Here is a 14,464-nt window from a genome sequence, read left to right as displayed (position 1 = left end):
AACCATCATCATCATCATCATCATCATCATCATCATCATTATCATCACGTACCTTGTGGCTATATAGGGCCTGTACATTTTTATAAGTTACTCAACATTAAAATAAAAATAGGTCCAAAACAAAACTTTTGAAATGCTTAAAATATGTTCCATATACTGTACCTCCAATGTACAAAAATATGGCTATGCGTTAAGGTAAGCTATAACATTTCCAGATTTAAATTCAGACAGTAAAAGGGTAGCCTCGTACGAACCATTCTGATCTTGTGAGTTCACGTTCTGTTTCGGTAGCTTTCGGTAGCGGAACAGAATGTATGCTCCCAAGATCAGCATTGATCCTATGAGGTTACGAAAAGGGCGCCAACTAGGAAAATAATATAACTTCCTGCAATCTTAGAAAAAAATGGTTATTTGGGGTTCTTTTTGTAGAACACATTTTGATTCCGTTAAGTAGGGTTCTGAAGAAATAACCCTATAAAAGGGTTCCACATATGAACTAAGTGAACACTTTCTGCCTCTATATGGAACCTGTTTCTTAAGAGGTTCTGGTTCTAGGGACTGATTCTAGGGACTGAAAAAAGTTTGACCAAAGAACTTGGCTCCTGGGGTTCGTGATCATTGTCAATTCACCGCTCCTCTATTCCATGAATGTTAAGGCCATCTCGAATTTCATTTTCTTTTGTACAGGTTCAAAACCTTTTGATCCGACTTACGGAACGCCCTGTTGGTAAATGAGCTTCACAGGGACCGGAAACATGAGCAGGGGGCTCGACAGCGCTTATACTGTCAGAAGAGCAGTGGCAAGCTCAGAGAGGTTGTGTGTGTGTGTGTGTGTGTGTGTGTGTGTGTGTGTGTGTGTGTGTGTGTGTGTGTGTGTCTGTGTGTGTGTGTGTGTGTGTGTGAGCGAGTGAGGGTGTGAGGGAATGTGTGTGAGGGAGTGTGGAACAGTGTGCTCGCAGCATATCATTTTAGACGGACCCACTCCCTTTATTGCCTCTGAACATTCAAAATCATAGAAGGATAAGAAAATGACATACATCTGAACGAAATAAAGAATAAGAAAAAATAGGATACAAACTACTGCTAAATAAATGAATCATAATAGACAACCAGCTAGCCTATATGCAAACCATTCACAAAGTCACTTTCTGAACTCTCAGTTAAAATGATAATATATAAGGCTACTGAATAATAACAACAATAATAATAATAGTCTAATAATAATAATAAACTATAGAGGAGAAGAAGTCAAACAAATAAATAAATAGCGGGATTAGATTCATGTAATGTCAATGTCTTCAGATATGATTTTAGTTATTATTATTATTATTATTATTATTCGAAAGGCTATATGTATTCTGAAGCTGAAAAATTGTACACAGGCCTATTAAATTGAAAGACTATAGCCTGAATGTTTAGCAATCTTAAACATGCGAGTTCAACCCGCACATGCACGATAGCCGACCAAATCCCACAATTTCTGAGATAAAATGACATTCATCTTTTCACTTTTTATTCATGTATTCTTAAGGCGTCGAGGCTAGGAGACTGGCGCCTAGGTCCGTCTCCCCACCTACAAGCCGCCGTCCAGTGAGGCTGGAATGGCTCCCAAAGCAAACAACAGGTTGGATATTGTAGCTGTCGATTATTAAAGTGTCGCAGGCACAATGGTGACTCTATGTTCCATTCGATACGCTTGGGGGACTCTTTGGAAAATGGGCACAAAATGTGTCCCAGTGGGGGCTTCCAGCGTGATCGAGTCTGCGTGCTGCTCACCCCATTTCTGTCTCCGGGGAAACGAGGTGCACTGGACGGATGATAATCATCTCAGTAATATTAATAAATAATAATAATGTATCTGTGGACCGTTGGTATTTACTTCGGTATTTTTAAAGTCTTCATGGAAAAGGCCAGATTCGGATGGTTGGATGCTTTTTTTGGCACTAATGAATTCGTGTCTTCAACTTTAGGCAACGTTTGATAAAGGCTTTATCATACATAGGCTGTGCACGCATCTTCTCTCTCTCTCTCTCTCTCTCTCTCTCTCTCTCTCTCTCTCTCTCCCAATCTCTCTCTCTCTCTTTCAATTCAATTCAAATAAATTGAAAGGGCTTTATTGGCATGGGAAACATATGTTTACATTGCCAAATCAAGTGAAATAGATAATACAACATAAACAGTAAACATTACACTCACTAAAGTTAAAAAGAAATAGAGACATTTAAAATGTAAAAATTATGGCTATATACTGTGTTGCAACAATGTGCAAATAGTTAAAGTACAAAAGGGAAAATAAATAAACATAAATATGGGTTGTATTTACAATGGTGTTTGTTCTTCACTGGTTGCCCTTTTCTTGTGGCAACAGGTCACAAATCGTGTTGCTGTGATGGCACACTGTGGTATTTCACCCAATATATATGGGAGATTATCAAAATTGGATTTGTTTTGGAATTCTTTGTGGATCTGTGTAATCTGAGGGAAATATGCTTCTCTAATATGGTCGTACATTTAACAGGTTAGGAAGTGCAGCTCAGTTTCCACCTCATTTTGTGGGCAGTGTGCACATAGCCTGTCTTCTCACGAGAGCCAAGTCTGCCAACAGGGCCTTTCTCAATAGCACGGCTATACTCACTGAGTCTGTACATAGTCAAAGCTTTCCTTAAGTTTGGGTCAGTCACAGTGGTCAGGTATTCTGCCACTGTGTACTCTCTGTTTAGGGCTAAATAGCATTGTAGTTTGCTCTGTTTTTTTGTTAATTCTTTCCAATGTGTCAAGTAATTATCTTTTTGTTTTCTCATGATTTGGTTGGGTCTAATTTTGTTGCTGTCCTGGGGCTCTGTGGGGTGTGTTTGTGTTTGTGAACAGAGCCCCAGGACCAGCTTGCTTAGGGGACTCTTCTCCAGGTTCATCTCTCTGAAGGTGATGGCTCTGTTATGGAAGGTTTGGGAATCACTTCCTTTTAGGTGGATGTAGTGTTTTACGTAGAACACTGAGGATATTTTTGCAGTCTCTCTCTCGATCAGATAGCACAACACTATCTAACAAATGTTTGACAGTGAAACAGCGCCACTTCGTGGATCAAAATGAAACAACCCACTAGTTTGAGTAATGATAGGTAGCCTATCATAAAGATACCACTCCTTGCTTCCAACACTGACATCCCCTTGAATAGATTCTTCACCATATTGTGAAGTGATCAGACAAAAGGGTATTTCACAATACCCCACAACTAAAGCTCTTAGGCTATGTTTTAAGGTTCACACTATGTTAATACTCTTAGAGTTTCATAAATGGTGTAGAATAATTTCTTCTGAGTAAAGAAAAATACTTCCTTTACACATAAACCAGCTAGCCTGTTTTTTTCTTTTATATAACCTTTATTTAACTAGGCAAGTCAGTTAAGAACACATTCTTATTCACAATGACGGCCTACCAAAAGGCAAAAGCCCTCCTGCGGGGATGGGGTCTAGGATCATTTAAAAAAAATAGGACAAAACACACATCACGACATGAGGGACATCACAACACTACATAAAGAGAGACCTAAGAAAACAACACAGCATGGCAGGAACACATGACAACACAGTATTGCTGCAACACCACATGACAACAACATGGTAGCAACACAACATGGTAGCAGCACAACATGGTAACAGCACAAAAAACATCGTACAAACATTATTGGGCACAGACAACAACACAAAGGCAACAAAACATAATGTGAAGCAGAAACAATTCTCAGTAAGAGTGTCCATGATTGAGTCTTTGAGTCTACTGTCCTTATCACTCATTACCAAACATGACATGGAGTGACAAGGAGTGGCATGATGGCACAAACAGACGGCTACCAACATAGAAATATAATGAATTCATTATTGGCTACAAACCAGCCATTACAGGACCATGTCCTGTTCCCTTATTGAACTCCAGAAAGAGGACTTTGACTTGCGTGGTACCGATGTGCTCTCCTAACCCGGTAACGGCTCCAGCTGTTCCAATAGGCAGGATTCTTCTTTTGATATGACATTGAAAAAGAACTCACTGGGACGAAGATGAACATAACCTGGAACACTTCTACATTAATGTGGATGCTACAATGATTACGGATAATCCTGAATCATCGTGAATAAAAATGTTATTGTAATAGTGAGAGGTTAGGGGGGATTGATAATTGTGCGTCTGTAACTTTCTCACTTATCATTTCATAATCTGAAACACAACCAAAACAGACCGCAAATGCACCCAAGTTTGTAGAGTTACCAACTTGATGTAATCATTGGTACTAGGAATATGATACCAAATACTAAACTATTGACTATCTTAATACACATATTAGTGAATTTTTCCCAATACTTTTTTTGGGGGGAGGGGGGGGGGCTATGTACAACAAGTGCTGTAATGTCTAAATGGTTCACCTGATATGGATGAAAATACCCTCAACTTAAAACTGACAGTCTTCTGGAGTACAGAGCCACAACAACAAAATGTGTCACTGTCCCAATACTTTTAGAGCTCACTGTATTTGTTTCAAATCTATCACTTGATGGTTTCATTTCAGAGAGCCAAATAATCCGTTTAATTTTGCAAAATGCTATATATCAGCCTCACTCTCAGAGAACTCCTAGGTTTAACACAGTCAAAGGTAACGCATATAACTCAAGAACTGTACAAATTATACAATTGTGACATCAATATTTAAAATAAGGTAAACAAATAAATAATTCAATAGAGTAATATCAGATCTGTATGTAAATGATTTACATTTGACATTTTAGCCATTTAGCAGATGCTTCTATCCAGATAGCTATATATATATATATATATATATATATATATATATATATATATATATATTTTTATTTTTTTTATTTATTATTATTTTTTTTTATTATAAACATCTAAAATCTATGAATTAAAAGTCTAAGAACAGTAACATTTTAAACACACATTAAGTTAGCCATAAGCAATCATTTCTGATGAAAAAACACACGTGAAAAATTGGTGGATGAAGCGTTTTGGAAATAAAGTCTTTAAATGGAATAGTGAAAAATATTTCCTGGCAAGCCTACACATTCACAGCAAAGACTACAAAACCCATACCACTGTAGAAAACAAGTTTATTAGACAAATTATACACAGAAAGCTTTGCCACTTGTAACAGAGGCTTCAGTTTGTTCCGTTTGAATAATATGCAACACATACAACAACATAGGCCTATATTAAATACTGTACACTATAATCAGTTGAACATGATCAAGTAATCCTGTACCTCCTATGTATGAAATAAAAAATGTTACGGGCATAGCAAGTTGTGCATGCGTCTTTTTAAGATCTTGCCTCCTCTGTTATTAGCCAGCAAATCAACATGAACTCAAAATGACAAGAGAAAGCTTGTGTGTGTTCTGGAACTGGGGGGAAATCAAATGTGTAGGGTGACTGCTAACTCAAGGCTCATATGATATATTATTTTTATTAAACAAAAATAGCGTCAACATGTAAAATATTCACATTTCATAACGTCTCTGTCATTTATACTAAATAAAACTTCTTTAAACGTTGTCTGTGTCCTATTGTCATTCGATAGCCGTACTGCAGCTTAAGAAAATAACATGTAGAAGGCTTGCATCAAACACTGCTTCTGTTCTCTATGCACAACATTTGCGGGTTTAGTCTTAAGATAACAAACTGAAAGCTCATTCTAAACAACTAACATTATTAAATATTAATACAGCGTTAGTGAAACGGTTTGGTTCCTCTTTCCCTTCACATTCTTATTTTTTTGACCCCCTCCCTCCAAACCTCACCTTAATGGTCTCGTCTAAACAATTGGCACTTTAAAAACGTTAGATAAACAGTACCCTTAACATTTAAGAAATAAAATAGAAAGATCTTTCAAAATGGCTGCCATCAGCTCTACAGTTCCAATGACAAAAAAATCCTATTGAAACAGGAGACTGGCGAGGAGAAGCCAGCCTGTACTGATAAGGCTTGTGCTGAGGATGTTATCGGAAAGGGCTTCTCCTCAATCTGAACCCTCAATCTGAACCCAACTGTTTGCCCTTACAACAGTCAATTAGAGGACTGGAGAGTGACATGATCGCACAGAAATGTGACTTTTTTCTGACTGAGCCCTGGCAGAACTACAAATAAGGTGAAAAACAACTTGAATATGATTTATGACGCAAACCAGAGTAAGACTATAGCACTCATTTAGCGCTTTTCAAAATTGGCTGAGAAAACAAGTAGACCGCTCAGAACAATGTTTTTTTTCTTTTACTTTCTGACCAAACACATTCCACGCATTAAAATGTATTTTCAAAACAAATTCAATAAAATACATATAATAGCTTTAGCTGCTTTTAAAGTCATTTTTCTGTTGTCTTTTATCTCAGTTATTTTCAGTCCTTTTTGTGCCTCTATGCGTCTCTCAAGAAATGTCCGTTTAGAGGTTGAGGCTCTCACCTTGAAATAGACAGCACAGTACAGGTGAGAAAGAATTTCCGAACTACATACAATCAAACACAGGTCTGTGGGCACTGGTGCAGTGAGTGCAGTGGAATTGATAGAGTCTTACATGCACCAAAATGGCGGAGCGTTTCCAGAGCTCAGATGGTGAGGTCTCAGTATGCAGGGTAGCTGAGCCAATGGACACCCATTTTTGGGCAGATTTCAGATTTGGAGCACAGGCATTGATGAGCAACACCAAAGAATTGAATAGGATGAAGTCCCATAGGTGAAAGGCAAAGACAAGAATGTCCACCAAATGAGCATTGGGTAATTGCCGATTTGTGGATCTCAAGAACAGACAGACACGTGTTTTCTGTTATTAAAAAAACATACTCTCCTTGTTGTGTCCATAGGAGTCATATGCTTCTTCAGAAAAGCAGTCCATAAATGACATGGAACGAAAAAGAGATAACAGATCCCTGTCACACACCCAAAAATCCCCTGAAAACCACGAGAATGATGACAATAAAGAAAACATTCAAGTCCCCACCTCCTCTCACCAACAGGTTTCAGCAGGACGACCAACCCCCCCACCCCCCTCCACCCCAACCCCACTGAACAAAAGCAAAGCCCCCCCCCCCCCAAGCAACAAAAATTCCTATGTACATAGAGCTTTGTGAGTGTATTTGTTTACATCTCTCTCACTATGTGGCCTACTCCTCCTCGCCTCATATGGACGTACCCCGATCGGGGTCGTTGCCGTAGCTGAAGTTGGGCTGGGGAGTGGGCTGGTAGGGTATGGAGGACATTGTCTTGATGGGACTGCGGAAGAAGCCACCGTTGGGGGCTCTCTGCCTGAAGGTTCCCCCAGTCCGGTGGTCCTGCACGGGACCGAAGGCGAAGCCCTGTTGGGCCTTGGTGGACAGGCTGCGGCTGAGGGTCTGGATCTGCTCGGGGATGAAGGTGGTGGTGGTGATGTGCGTGTTGCGGAAGTCGCTGATCTGTTCCAGGGCCTGCCGGGCAGCCGGCATAGAGTCCATGTCCAGGGGCGTCAGGTCAATAGAGGAGGTGGAAAACTGCTTGTGGGGGCTGTCGTCCTCCGTGCACAGGCTGTTAACCCGGCGGTGAAGGTGCTCCAGGTCGATCTCCTTATCGTCCTGCGTGGGGGGGAGGGGGAAGGGGGTGGGGGGGTCAGAGAAAAAGAGAGAGAGGAGGCGGAGGACAGGGTCAAAGGAGAGTGAGGATAAATGTGGAGGAGGAGGAAGAGAAGGAGGATGGGGAAGACACAGTGGAGTGACCGAACAGTGAGGTGAGAGAAGAGGGGAGAGTGCATGGCCAAAGAAAGAAGGAGTGTCAAGGAGGATGGTATGGTTGAATAATCAGGATGGTATAGTTGAATAATCAGGATGGTATGGTTGAATAATCAGGATGGTATGGTTGAATAATCAGGATGGTATAGTTGAATAATCAGGATGGTATGGTTGAATAATCAGGATGGTATGGTTGAATAATCAGGATGGTATGGTTGAATAATCAGGAGGGTGTGGTTGTATAATGAGGAGGGTATAGTTGTATAATGAGGAGGGTATAGTTGTATAATGAGGAGGGTATAGTTGTATAATGAGGAGGGTATAGTTGTATAATGAGGAGGGTATAGTTGTATAATCAGGAGGGTATAGTTGTATAATGAGGAGGGTATAGTTGTATAATGAGGAGGGTATAGTTGTATAATGAGGAGGGTATGGTTGTATAATGAGGAGGGTATGGTTGTATAATCAGGATGGTATGGTTTTATAATGAGGAGGGTATGGTTTTATAATCAGGAGGGTATGGTTGTATAATCAGGAGGGTATGGTTGTATAATCAGGAGGGTATGGTTTTATAATCAGGAGGGTATGGTTGTATAATGAGGAGGGTATGGTTTTATAATCAGGATGGTATGGTTGTATAATCAGGAGGGTATGGTTGTATAATCAGGAGGGTATGGTTGTATAATCAGGAGGGTATGGTTGTATAATCAGGATTGTATGGTTTTATAATGAGGAGGGTATGGTTTTATAATCAGGATGGTATGGTTGTATAATCAGGATGGTATGGTTTTATAATGAGGAGGGTATGGTTGTATAATCAGGAGGGTATGGTTGTATAATGAGGAGGGTATGGTTGTATAATCAGGAGGGTATGGTTGTATAATCAGGAGGGTATGGTTGTATAATCAGGATGGTATGGTTTTATAATGAGGAGGGTATGGTTGTATAATCAGGAGGGTATGGTTTTATAATGAGGAGGGTATGGTTGTATAATCAGGAGGGTATGGTTGTATAATCAGGAGGGTATGGTTTTATAATGAGGAGGGTATGGTTGTATCTGATTAATAGTTCAAGTGCAAGGTAGCTACATTTATTCAATGATCTGTTTTGTGAATCAAGTGATTTTCTTTTAGAGGGGAAAGGGGTTTACCCATTTTCCCCAGATATTTATATTGAACAAAAAATGTATTTGTCAAAAGATTGTTGATACAGACATGTAAATAGCACTACTACATGTAAATAGCACTACTACATGTAAATAGCACTACTACATGTAAATAGCACTACTGGGAAACATCTTTGGGATGGGTGGCTCAACTTGTGCTGAGAGGAATGTGGCTCAACTTGTGCTGAGAGGAATGTGGCTCAACTTGTGCTGAGAGGAATGTGGCTCAGCTTGTGCTGAGAGGAATGTGGCTCAACTTGTGCTGAGAGGAATGTGGCTCAACTTGTGCTGAGAGGAATGTGGCTCAGCTTGTGCTGAGAGGAATGTGGCTCAACTTGTGCTGAGAGGAATGTGGCTCAACTTGTGCTGAGAGGAATGTGGCTCAGCTTGTGAGATGATTGTGTCCATTGTGGGGGTACAGGGATTGGGGTACTGTGAGGTGGAGGTGGGGAACACACACCCTTCCTCTATTCTGAGAGAGGGTATCCCTGGTGAGGGGTACAGACAGAGTCAAGGACAGCTACTGACCATGTGGCGTGGAGGGGGGTCTTGCCCCGGCTGCAATTCAGGGGGCAGAAGGGACCACAGTTACCCTCTTCGTCTTAGAGGGGGAGGGGGCAGGAGGAGGTGCTGTTTGTGGGGACCTAGTCACACCACAAACCCGGGAGGAGGGGGGATGGAGGAAGGAGGGAGGGTTTGAACGTATAGGAACAAGGGAGGGGATGGTGAGAGAGAACAGTCATTGTTGACTGCGAGATTCAGGTTACCTTACGGGTAACTGCTGTACGGCGAGAGAAACAGACTGCTTTTGGATCAACTGAAGAGGGTTCTGTGTAGCAACACAAAGCTAAATATGAAACAGAGTTAATACATGTAAGTAGTCTAAGAGATGAACCTCTGTTTCAACCAGACCGATGTGAAGGGCTCATTTTGGGGAGAATTCGTTCATGTTTGAGTGGCTACACCTTCAGTCATTTGAATTGGACTGTACAGATCCATACCGTGGTCTTTAGCCAAACATGCATGGCATACACCGGTTAACCTGTTACACGCCCTCTAGTGGAGGGAAGGCATCATAGCTCATTACATGACTGCACACTAAGCCAGATTCTGCCCTGGTCAGAAAGAGTATGGTAAAAGCCCTCTAGTGAAGGAAAGCAGCGTAATTCATCCATCGACAGGCAGTGCCCGTGACTAGAAAATGTCATCAATGCCAAAGTTTTGTTGTTATCATAAAGCAATAAATATGACAATCTGAGTTGTTTTCGACAACTGAATTTTTCGGGATTTCTCTAACAAGACTCTCCGTATGGGCTTGTACTTAAAGGCCCTGTCATGGGTATAACCTGGAGGTGGCAGGAGGGGTAGTGAATGTGGTCATTGTCATTTTGGGGGGGGGTTGGGAGGGGTCGTTATTGGGTTGGAACGTGTGTTGGACGATCAAGGCATGTGGAATGTCACAGCATGCGGGTGACTGGGCGTAATGGGTAGAGGGGGCGGTCCTGAGAGTGGTGAGGGGGATGTCGTTGGGGGTGTCATGTTGGTGGGGGCATGGTTCAGGTTGCCTGGCGGAAGTGCCATCGGCCTGTGTCTGTGTGTGTGTGTGTGTGTGTTTGTGCGTAGGTCAGAGAGAGAGGGACAGACAAGACAGACAGACAGACAGACGGACGGACAGACATACAGAGGATGAGAGCGGGCAGATGGGAGGGTGAAGGAGGGATTTTTTTGGAGGCCAGGATGAGTAGAAAAAACAGCACAGTCAGCACACACACACACTCAGTTGGGTTTTGTATGTTCGAGGAGGAGCCTTCGAAGATATACCTGGAAGGGTGAGATGTAAAAATGGCATTTTGTATTGCTCTCCCTCGCCCGCTTTACCCTCAACACAGTGTACTTATCTACAAAACAAAACAACAAGGGAATGAAAGCTTTCAGCCATCAGGGACAGGAAATCAAACATGATCAAACATCTTGTGCTCAGCATCGTCAACAAAGTGGCCGTCCATTGTGTGTAGTGTCCATTGTGTGTAGTGTCCATTGTGTGTAGTGTCCATTGTGTGTAGTGTCCATTGTGTGTAGTGTCCCCCTATAGCCACACTCCCGTAAAAGCCAGACATAGCCACCACCCACCACCCAAATGTCCCCAAGTGACATCAACATCTGTGGTACATTAATACTGTTGTGTCTATGAGCAAGGGACCTATCCCAACATTGACGTGAACAATCGTACAGTGCATTTGGAAAGTATTCAGACCCCTTGATTTTTGGGCTCTAGCTGGGCCACTCAAGGACATTTAAGATCTTGTCCCGAAGCCACTCCTGTGTTGTCTTGGCTGTGTGCTTAGGGTCGTTGTCCTGTTGGAAGGTGAACCTTTGCCCCAGTCTGAGGTCCTGAGCGCTCTGGAGCAGGTTTTCATTAAGGATCTCTCTGTACTTTGCTCCATTAATCTTTCCCACAATCCTGACTAGTCTCCCAGTCCCTGCCGCTGAAAAACATCCCCACAGCATGATGCTGCCACCACCTTGCTTCACTGTAGGGATGGTGCCAGGTTTCCTCCAGACATGAAGCTTGGCATTTAGGCATAATTCGATCTTGGTTTCATTAGACCAGAGAAAGTTGTTTCTCATGGTCTGAGAGGCTTTAGGTGCCTTTTGACAAATTCTAAGCAGGCTGTCATGTGCCTTTTACTGAGGAGTGGCTTCCATCTGGCCGCTCTACCATAAAGGTCTGATTGGTAGAGTGCTGCAGAGATGGTTGTCCTTCATCTCCACAGAGGAACTCTGGGGCTCTTTCAGAGTGACCATCGGGTTCTTGGTCACCTCCCTGACCAAGGCCCTGCTCAGTTTGGCTGGGCGGCCAGCTCTAGGAAGAGTCTAGGTGGTTCCAAACTTCTTCCATTTAAGAATGACACAGGCCACTGTGTTCTTGGGGACCTTCAATGCTGCAGAAATGTTTTGGTAACCTTCCCCAGATCTGTGCCTCGACACAATCCTGTCTCAGAGCTCTACAGACAATAGAGCTCCTTTGACCTCATGGCTTGATTTTTGCTCTGACATGCACTGTCAACTGTGGGACCTTATATAGACAGGTGTGTGCCTTTCCAAATCATGTCCAATCAATTTAATTTACCACAGGTGGACAATCAAGTTGTAGAAACATCTTAAAGATGATCAATGGAAACAGGATGCACCTGAGCTCAATTTCAAGTGTCATAGCAAAGGGTCGGGATACTTATGTAAATCAGATATTTCAAAATGTCTAAAAACCTGTTTTTGTTTTGTCATTATAGGGTAATGTGTGTATATTGATGAGGATAATTTGTATTCAACTTAAATTGAATCAGTTTTAGAATAAGGCTGTAATGTTACAAAATGGAAAAAGTCAAGGGGTCTGAATACTTTCCTAATGCACTGTATCTGCTGGATATGTCCAAATGCATCTGTAAATCTGATTGGGTTGGAAGTTAATCATGCAACATTGAAGCATTAAAAGGCTTTCATTTAAGAGACCCCCCCAATACCCAAATCCTATTTCTGCTTGGGTAGAGTTCAGTTAATCCTCATTGGAGTGAGACTGAAATCCGTGACCAGTAGTAGAGGACTAACTCTACTGAACTCTACTGAACTCTGTTCATCACATGGAGAGCTCATCACAGTGTTAATCATTACAAAGCACAACACAACACATCAACCAACACAACACACAACACAACACAGATATGCAACACAGAAACACTGACAGTGATCACATAGAAGCAGAGGCCTCAACAGGGACAGACCTCTAGAATATTTGGGATGTGCAGTATGTACCAGGAGGACAGAGGCACAAACACAACTCATCCCCCGGCAGCTAACGTGGCTTTGGGTTGGAGCTCAGTGTGAGCTGTGTGGACCGTGTGTGTGAAAGAGGACAGGTGAGAATGAAACATCTAGGATGGTGTGTGTGTGTGTGTGTGTGCGTGTGTGTGTGTGTGTGTGTGTGTTTGTGTGTGTTTGTGTATGTGTTTTGTTCCCATACAGCGTAATAATACATTTTTATGATTATCATTATTATTGGATATTTAAGTGACTCATTTCTCTGATTGTGAAACATAAAGGAAAAGATGAATTGGAAATCATTGAGGCATTATGCAAAATAGGCAACAAAGGGGACAAAGTTCATTTGAATTACATTGGATATATCTTGAGAGAGGGTTGGAGTAATTTCCCTTGAAGACAAACACTAGCTTAATTGCGACAAGCCGAACGTGACTGATATCATAATGCTACATAATACTTTTTTTTGTCTGTGTGAGAGAGCTAGGGAGCATGTATACTATGTCCACGTCCAAAATGGTGCCCTATTCCTTACATAGTGCACTACTTTTGACCAGAGCACTATAGGTTCAAGTCCTGGTCAAAAGTAGTGCACTATACATGAAATAGGGTGCCTTTTAGGACACAAACTATATTAAGGAGGGGAGGGAACAACCAATAAGGAAAAGGTAGTAGTGCAGTATGCTGAGGACGCCGATGGCTCCTAGACATATCCTCTTCCCTACAGACACACTGGGTCACTTTGAAACACTGCACTGGGCCCAGCAGGATGTGACCTCACCACCAACACCCCGCCGACTGTAACCACAGTCCGTAACCACGGTCACCAGCATCAACATGGGCCACAGGCAGGGTGAAGTGTAGAGGTCACTACTATGTTGACCAGGGCAGCATTAGGCCACTGCTAGAACCCTTGGATTCCATACATGGTATATTGCAAGACGGTTTGTGCATCACTCAATATCCAGTTCTATTTGAATTATATGCCAAATCAGTTCAATATCCAAAAGAGGCTGAGGGCTCGCAACAGATCACAACAAACTTCCAGCTTTAAACTCAATTGATTCTTTAAAATCAAAGGCATGCAAATATATATAAATATTTTTTTTACAGTGTCAATTCTGATAGGACTATTTGAGTGCTAAATGAAGTGATTGGATAATCACATTGAATTCTCAATGCTCTCCATTGCAAAGACCTTGAACCCCAGTCACAGACACAGCCGGTCAAACAGGGTCGCTGTATTGAAAGTTAATAAAGATGGCAGGGTGCACGCTGGGCTTCTTTGTCCAGGACCACTGGCAGATAGGTTCACTGGTCAATCTGACACATTAAAGCTGCTGTGAGTGCATGGGGTCGTGAGTAGAGGGTAGAGGGCTGTGGTGGGTGCTATGATGGGGAACAGAGCTGAGACAACACAGACCTCGCTGCCCTGATCAAAAGCCTTCATTATTGTCAAGCTGAAGAGATGAAACGGGCATTCTGTTGAGCACGTGGCTTCCTGGGGCATGGCTCTGATGTCGGGACCCAGTCAGAACACAACACACAGACACCAGCTGAGAGGGGGAGGGAAGGAGAGTGGAGGGAGGGAGGAGAGAAAACTAGAGGAGAGAGGAGAGGAGAAGGGAGGAGAAGAGAGGAGAGGAGAGGAGAGGAGAGGAGAGGAGAGGAGAGGAGAGGAGAGGAGAGGAGAGGAGAGGAGGTGGTGTATGGTTGGTTGTGG

The 14,464-nt window shown here is 42.3% G+C and overlaps 1 protein-coding gene across 3 annotated transcripts in view; it reads right to left on the bottom strand.

Annotated features, from left to right (window-relative positions):
* Positions 1–7,098: 7,098 nt before the first annotated feature.
* The window catches only part of LOC106585836 (glutamate receptor ionotropic, delta-2), a 628,475-nt gene continuing 621,109 nt past the window's right edge, over positions 7,099–14,464 (bottom strand). Inside the window, exons 16-17 of one of the 3 annotated variants that reach the window (XR_001324086.2) lie at positions 10,747–10,823; positions 7,476–7,607 (exon numbers count right to left, since the gene is read on the bottom strand). Coding sequence is in view for 2 of the 3 variants with exons in the window: in XM_014172508.2 (XP_014027983.1) it covers positions 7,179–7,607 (429 nt within the window). In the remaining variant the exon portion in view is untranslated. Of the gene's footprint in view, positions 7,608–7,697; positions 10,517–10,746; positions 10,824–14,464 lie in introns of those variants that run through there. The other 2 variants (XM_014172508.2, XM_014172509.2) reach the window with 2 other exon arrangements.

Source organism: Salmo salar, chromosome ssa24, assembly GCF_905237065.1.
Source record: "Salmo salar chromosome ssa24, Ssal_v3.1, whole genome shotgun sequence".
NCBI lineage: Eukaryota > Metazoa > Chordata > Actinopteri > Salmoniformes > Salmonidae > Salmo > Salmo salar.
This window is presented reverse-complemented; position numbering and strand designations above follow the sequence as displayed.